The sequence below is a fragment of the Gamsiella multidivaricata genome (assembly GCF_025024155.1).
Source record: "Gamsiella multidivaricata strain RSA 2152 chromosome Unknown BC939scaffold_13, whole genome shotgun sequence".
NCBI lineage: Eukaryota > Fungi > Mortierellomycota > Mortierellomycetes > Mortierellales > Mortierellaceae > Gamsiella > Gamsiella multidivaricata.
The window spans coordinates 122,962-129,625 of NW_026251721.1; the positions used below are offsets into that span (position 1 = coordinate 122,962).

A 6,664-nucleotide genomic window follows, 5' to 3' on the forward strand; every position below is an offset into this window, starting at 1 on the left:
TGTATACTTCCATTACACTCTCCGGTCGTGTATCGGGTTGAGCGTGCAAAATCGCATGCATTGGACAACCGCAGCATCATATCTAATGCCCTTAGAGCACTAAAATAGACTCAACAAAAAGAAAATGACGGAGTATGGCTGGGGATGAGTGCAGCGAGATATTTTTTTACTGCTGCTGAGGATGTAGTCGAACAACTGCAGGACAAAGTGCTCGCTTGACTTGATCTTGTTTGCAATAGCACTCATACAAGGGTAATAGGGCATGGCAGTAGTGAGATTCAATGGCTGGGTATGAATACTTTCCCCTGATCTTCCCGGCGAGCGATCAAAAGTGGAGTAGAGAGCACCGAACAAGGTGGGCAAAGGAGACTAAAAGAACCCCGCCCGCGAGTCGCGAGTACGACTGCCACAAGACTGAAGCCTATTGTTCGTATGATTTGTGTATCGGTGCAAAATACATTCAATCGAAGGTTCAACTCAGTTGCTGAGAAGTTTTTGTTATCTCCCAAACAGGGACAAAATAAATACTTGCTCCACATTTTATATCTCTCTTCTCTTTCTTTTCACTTGCACACGCACTCCTCTCTCACTCTCCCCACTGCTATCTCTTTTCTCTCCCACAGTCATATCTTTTCTCTTCTGGGATAAGATCGATCCATCCTTGCTTCCCTCGCTCCGCTTAACCCTCCTTCGCCCCTATTCACACCTCGTTCATAATGTTGAGAAATCCAGCTCTCAAGACGGTGCACGCTGCTGCACAACGATATGTTACCAGCCAGGTCAGGAGCTACAGCAGGCGTGCCCTGACCACCCTGGCCGCCTTTCCAGACTTGCGCATGGAGACCATGGTGCAAACAACGACAAAACACGGAATGGATGTCATCCATGATCCACTGCTCTCCAAAGGAACCGCCTTCTCGCTCTCTGAACGCGAGCGTCTCGGCATTCGCGGACTGGTTCCTCCACGAACTCAAGAGATGGATAAGCAGCTTCAGCGCATCATCCGTAACCTTCGCGAGTGCCGGACACCCCTCGAAAAGTTCATTTTCATGACCGCTCTCCAGGTATGCGTTTGAGAACGGATCAAGGATTCAAAGCGAAATCTCGAAAGAGTCATTTCACTATGTAGTCATGCTAAGGTGCTGCAATTGGTCACTCAATTTTTTTTTCCTTTGCTTACTTGCCTCACCATCGTTCTAGGATCGGAATGAGACTCTCTACTACCGCCTCTTGATCGACAATCTAGAGGAGCTCTCGCAGATTATTTATACACCAACAGGTAATAGGATGGACAGTTAAAAGGGCAATTTACATTGGACTATTAATCGCGCATTATTTACACTTGATCTACTGCGATATGTTGGGGATTTAGAGTGGAGGGCAAAAAAAAAATCGATGGATGGCGAGTCGTCCTTTAGGCTGCTATTCATTGATTTTTAATGCCGCATCTCATTGACCCTTTTGTTTTCGACCTTCGTCATGCTCTGAGCGTTATCATCGCCCTCTTTATTTACGCTCTCGCCCTTTATCATTTTTACTTACATTTTTCCATCTCCGTCTTCATAAAGATTCGATATCAATGAGGCTGAAGCATCATCTCTAACACAACCTGCTCCGTTTGTTTGAATGTGATAAAAATAGTCGGTGAGGCCTGTCAGCGATTTCATTCCATCTACCGCCGCTCAAGAGGAATGTACTTCAGCTCAATTGATCGCGGACAGATGGCGGCTATGGTCCATAACTGGCCCCATGATCAGGTATGCATAGGCGGCGATCAGTCGACAACATTTCCCTTGTGTGCTGTTTATATTTGTGTTTGTGTGCCCTGTGCTCCACGTTGCTGAAAGAATGAAATTTGAGCACTAAACAGGTGCACTTTCTGTCGCATGCTCCCATCTTTGGTAATCATAGGTCGATGTCATTGTTGTCACAGACGGCTCCCGCGTCTTGGGCCTGGGCGACTTGGGAGCCAACGGCATGCAGATCCCCATCGGAAAACTCTCCCTGGTATGATGCTTAACAGCATGCCTATGGCTCTGCTCAATGGATCACACTACGTAAGCCTTGATGTGCTGGTAATCAATATTAACCTATAAAGCTTGGATTCGTTTCGTATAGTACGTCGCTGGCGGTGGAATCCGTCCCACATCAATCTTGCCCGTCGTCCTCGATGTCGGCACAAATAATGAGCAGCTCTTGAACGATCCACTTTACCTCGGAATGGGCCACCGTCGCCTAGAAGGAGAGGAATACTACTCATTTGTGGATGAGTGGGTTCACGCCATTCAAAACAGATATCCCAACGCACTTATTCAGTTCGAGGATTTCAAATATCCTCATGCGTACAACCTTCTCCACAAGTACCGGGATTCGATCTGCTGTTTCAACGATGACATTCAGTCAACTTCTGCTGTCGCCCTGGCAGGTGTCTTGGCCGCATTGAAGGCCCGCGGCAAGCCAATTGACCACTTGAATGAGGAGCGCATCATCTGTGTGGGCGCCGGCAGCGCCGGCGTCGGTGTCTGTGAGGGTATTATTGACTGCATGGTCGAACAGGGCAAGGTGAAGTCTCGTGAGGAGGCCTACAGCAAAATCTGGATGTTAGACCAGTACGGCCTTATCGGTAACCCTCATGTCGGCTCCACTGACGGCACTAAGCCTCCACCTGTTGGCCTGGGCGATCGCGCCAATTTGGATGAACGTCAGCTGTGTTACCTCAAGAAGGATATGAAAGACCGCATGAACTTGGAGGATGTCGTCAAGGCTATCAAGCCCACCGTTATTCTGGGTCTCAGTGGATCACCTGGAGTTTTCACCGAGGGTGCCATCCGTGCTATGGCCGAAGGCGTCGAGAAGCCTGTCGTCTTCCCTCTGTCTAATCCTACCCATCAGTCAGAGTGCTCCGCTGAACAGGCATTCCAATGGACCGATGGACGCGCCATTTTTGCCAGTGGAAGCCCATTCAAGGATGTTGAGTACAAAGGCAAGATTTGCAAGGTTAACCAGATCAACAACGCTATGTCATTCCCCGGTCTCGGTCTCGGCATCACTGTCTCGCGTGCCACTCATGTCACCAGCAAAATGTTCATGGAGACGGCTATCACGATTGCCAACATGGCTTCCGAGGAGCAACTCAAGAACGGAACCCTTTTCCCCGGTGTGGGATCTCTTCGTGAAGTCTCCAAGGAGGTCGCTGCCAGGGTCTGCGAAGTCGCATACGAGCAGGGGCTGGCTCGTGCCCAGCTACGCCAGGGTGTCAGTCTGAAGGGCATCATCGAGGAGTCGATGTGGGACCCTGAATACGTTCCCACCATTCGTATTGACGGCCACATGTAGAACACACATCTATTTCAATCGCATAATCATCATCACTATTAAAACTGAACATCGCAAGCGAAGAAATCGAGCACAAGCAGATCAGTGGTAAAAGGGGTGAACCAAACAATGGCACTAACGCATGCCCCCTTTGTGCTCATAGCAAGCAGAAGTTCCTCTCATTTGCTATCTTTCCATCGTGCCCTGATTATGAACACTAAAACTTCGTTTCTGCTCGGAATATTGCGTTGCAGAGGAACCGTTGAAGTCCATCGATCTACGAAATGAGAATCGGCCTCGAACAAATTTGATCCGCACCTACAATAAAGCAGGATATATGCGCCGGCGTGATTGCTCATAGGCAACATCGGTTACATGGTCAGGGACTTTCCACGGCCCTATTCTCGCCAGTATTATTTTTGAATCATGATTTTACACTGATAACTTCGACCTCATCTTCCAAACCGCGCTAAACGCGTACGCATACTAATGAGTACTTTCAATGGCCTATTTCAGCCTCTTGGGCATACCCTCGCTGCCATTTTTTTTTGGAACTTCGCCGACTCGATTACATCACGTGTAAAATGCTATTTTATATGCCTCTCAGTTGTGTAAAATGTGGTTTCCCTCTTCAAATTCTTATAAAGGTGCGCGCGCCTACATTGCATATGTCGCTGGAATGAATAGCCCAGGAGTATTCTATATTGGACGCCAGCAACATAATCAGCCAATCACACATCACACAACAGGATATACATCCAATACAAGGCTATTGCCCATCCATTGTACATATCCTGACATCCATCGCCAGTTCGGACCCCATCCATCTATACCACTGGCAGCACTTGGTCACCATTGATGGTCATCTGCCTACGGGATTTTTAATATCATTGGGTTATTTTGGATTCAAGGAGCTGATATGGAAGCAGCAGGAGTTGTATCCAGGGACTGAATCAGCACAGGGGCACCGACTGGGATGAACAAAGTGAATTAACCTCGATGTCCTTGGCACCCGCTCGCTGCGACTCTTCTATCGAACAGGCAATGGCGTCTACAAATATCTTTGACCTCCTCAACGACGACGCTCAGGATCAGGAGATCCAGATCCCTGTTGTCAAGAAGGAAGCCAAGCCCGCGGCCAAGCCCGCTGCCGCTGCCTCCAAGCCCGTCGACAACAAGGCTCCCCGTAAGGATGGCGCCCGCAACAACAAGCCCAGAGACGGTGACGACCGTGGTAAGCGCTCCAAAATATTCAGGGACCTGTTTTTCAGCATCAGGACAGCTTCTATTCAGGACAGGCGCAGAGGGAGTTCAGGACTAAGGCCAAATAAGCGCCATTCCGTCTTGAAGGGTCGGGATCAGAAATCAACGCCTGGAAGAGCAGAAGGAGCAGTTAGACATCGCAGGATGCAAGGGGAAACCTTCCATCTCGAACTGTCGATCCATCCTTCCTGCTCGTCACTTAGAATCGGCTCCGTGTCCAGGATTGGTTTCATCGCATAACTAAACGGGTACTCGAACGTACCGCACCAGCAACGCAAGAGAAATTCTTGGAGTAGGCACCGTTGACCCAGGAGGTCGTGAACCGATATGGCGCTTTTACCGCCAATCAATCTCCTTCAGCAGCATGTCGCGACAGGTCTATTTACCAAACGGAAAACGTCCTTCAGAAGCAATACGATATTAAGCTACAACACTCGATTCCTATACGCGACCTCTTTCAACCCATGGATCATTAGCATAAGAGTGCGCCAGAGACGGCACATCGTGTTTCATGCTTAGCGGCTTCAGGAACAGGACTCTTAGAGACGCATAATTATCGGTCAGGATATTTCAACAGGGGCGTACAGGATCAGTTGCAATACCTTCGAATACAACAAAGAGCTGCGATTAATGAGTGCCTTTTCTTGGGTTTGTCTCTTCTTTCGCCAGCTCCCCGTGGACCCCGCTTCGACCGCGTTCCCCGTGATGGTGCTGCTCCCCGCGCTCCCCGTGCTCCCCGTGCTCCCCGCGGCGGTCGCCATGGTGGCCTCGACCGCCACTCCGGCACCGGTATCCACGAGAGTGAGAACAAGGAGAACAACCGCTTGGGCGACCCCGCCATCGCCGCTCTCGAGGGAGAGAAGGATGCTGCGTTGTAAGTCCGTTTGCAGAAAATAGTTCCCCTCTTATGAACAGCCCTGTCTTTGTGGTACAATAGCTTAAAAACAGGATCTTGCGACTTACCAGTAATTCAATGAATCTTCTGTACACTCTTTTCATTCTCGATTAACAGGAACGCCGAGACTGCTGTCGCCTCTACCCCCGAGCCCGTTGAGCCGGAGGTTGTTGTCAAGACTCTTGACGACTACCTGGCTGAGAAGGCCGCCAAGGCCCTCAAGGTGGCTCTTCCCGAGGCCCGTGCCGCCAACGCAGGCGCTGATGATTCCCAGTGGAAGGACGCCAAGGTCCTCGAGGTCGAGGAGACCGGTGACTTCATTAAGATGGGCAAGGAGTCTGTTGCCAAGTCTCGCAAGGGCAAGAAGGAGGCCAAGGTCTTGATCAAGGATATCGAGGTTCGCTACACCGAGCCTGCCCGTGAGCAGTCTGCTCCTCGCGGTGCCTTCCGTGGTGCTCGTGGTGGTGAGCGCAGTGTCCGTGGCGGTGACCGTGCCCGTGGCGCTCGTGGCGGCAACAACGGCGCTGCCCCTCGCCGCGGTGGTGCTCCCCGCGGCGCTGCCGTCAACGTTGACGACCAGGAGCTCTTCCCCAGCCTGGGCTCCAAGTAAAGATGTTTTTTTCTAAACTAATATAAAAAAACACATTTGTCGTAATACTCACTTTGAAAGAGAATGAACGCGTCCTTCTCTAATTTTGCGCGGCCACCAATTTGGTCCGCCGATCGTATGATGTCCATTGAGAATTCATTTTGACTGAATCGTACTCTATTGCTTAAAGGATGGAGGGATAAAGAGAAGAGAGGCGTGAGCGGTTGAGGGAGCTGAGAATTTGGAGCCATAGAGTGTTTCTTTCGTTTCTGAACGTGTCCCGCATTATTACGAACTCGTAGCGTTTTTCTACTTACAGCAACGACGCGCTTTGCATGTGAGAGATGGAGGAAAAGGCGGAAAGGTCCAAAGCGATGTCGGATGTTGTTATAACGTATGTCTTTTGGAGGGAATGTGGGAGCCACGAAGGTGACACCATCACTAAGCAAAAATACATCGCATGTCCCTTCTGTGATTACTCCCTCTCCAGATCCTCCACAACTCTCACACGCCCATTTTGAACACAAAACCACCAAGCACGGTGTTTGTGTTAGGTCTTATTGTTATTTCTGGAGGGGAGTTTTTTTTTTTTTAATGAGCAC

General features: G+C 49.8%; 2 protein-coding genes across 2 annotated transcripts; both read left to right on the forward strand.

The window, feature by feature from the left end:
• Window positions 1-468: 468 nt before the first annotated feature.
• On the forward strand, window positions 469-3,631 carry BC939DRAFT_442746 (uncharacterized protein). The gene is made up of 5 exons (XM_051554433.1): window positions 469-1,064; window positions 1,201-1,279; window positions 1,642-1,757; window positions 1,912-2,007; window positions 2,119-3,631. The coding sequence occupies exons 1-5, from the start codon at window positions 717-719 to the stop codon at window positions 3,334-3,336; spliced, it is 1,857 nt and encodes a 618-aa protein (XP_051415083.1). The 5' UTR covers window positions 469-716; the 3' UTR covers window positions 3,337-3,631.
• Window positions 3,632-3,950: 319 nt separating this feature from the next.
• BC939DRAFT_442747 (uncharacterized protein) lies at window positions 3,951-6,157 on the forward strand. Its single transcript, XM_051554434.1, has 3 exons — window positions 3,951-4,549; window positions 5,248-5,452; window positions 5,591-6,157. The coding sequence occupies exons 1-3, from the start codon at window positions 4,315-4,317 to the stop codon at window positions 6,081-6,083; spliced, it is 933 nt and encodes a 310-aa protein (XP_051415084.1). The 5' UTR covers window positions 3,951-4,314; the 3' UTR covers window positions 6,084-6,157.
• Window positions 6,158-6,664: the final 507 nt, after the last annotated feature.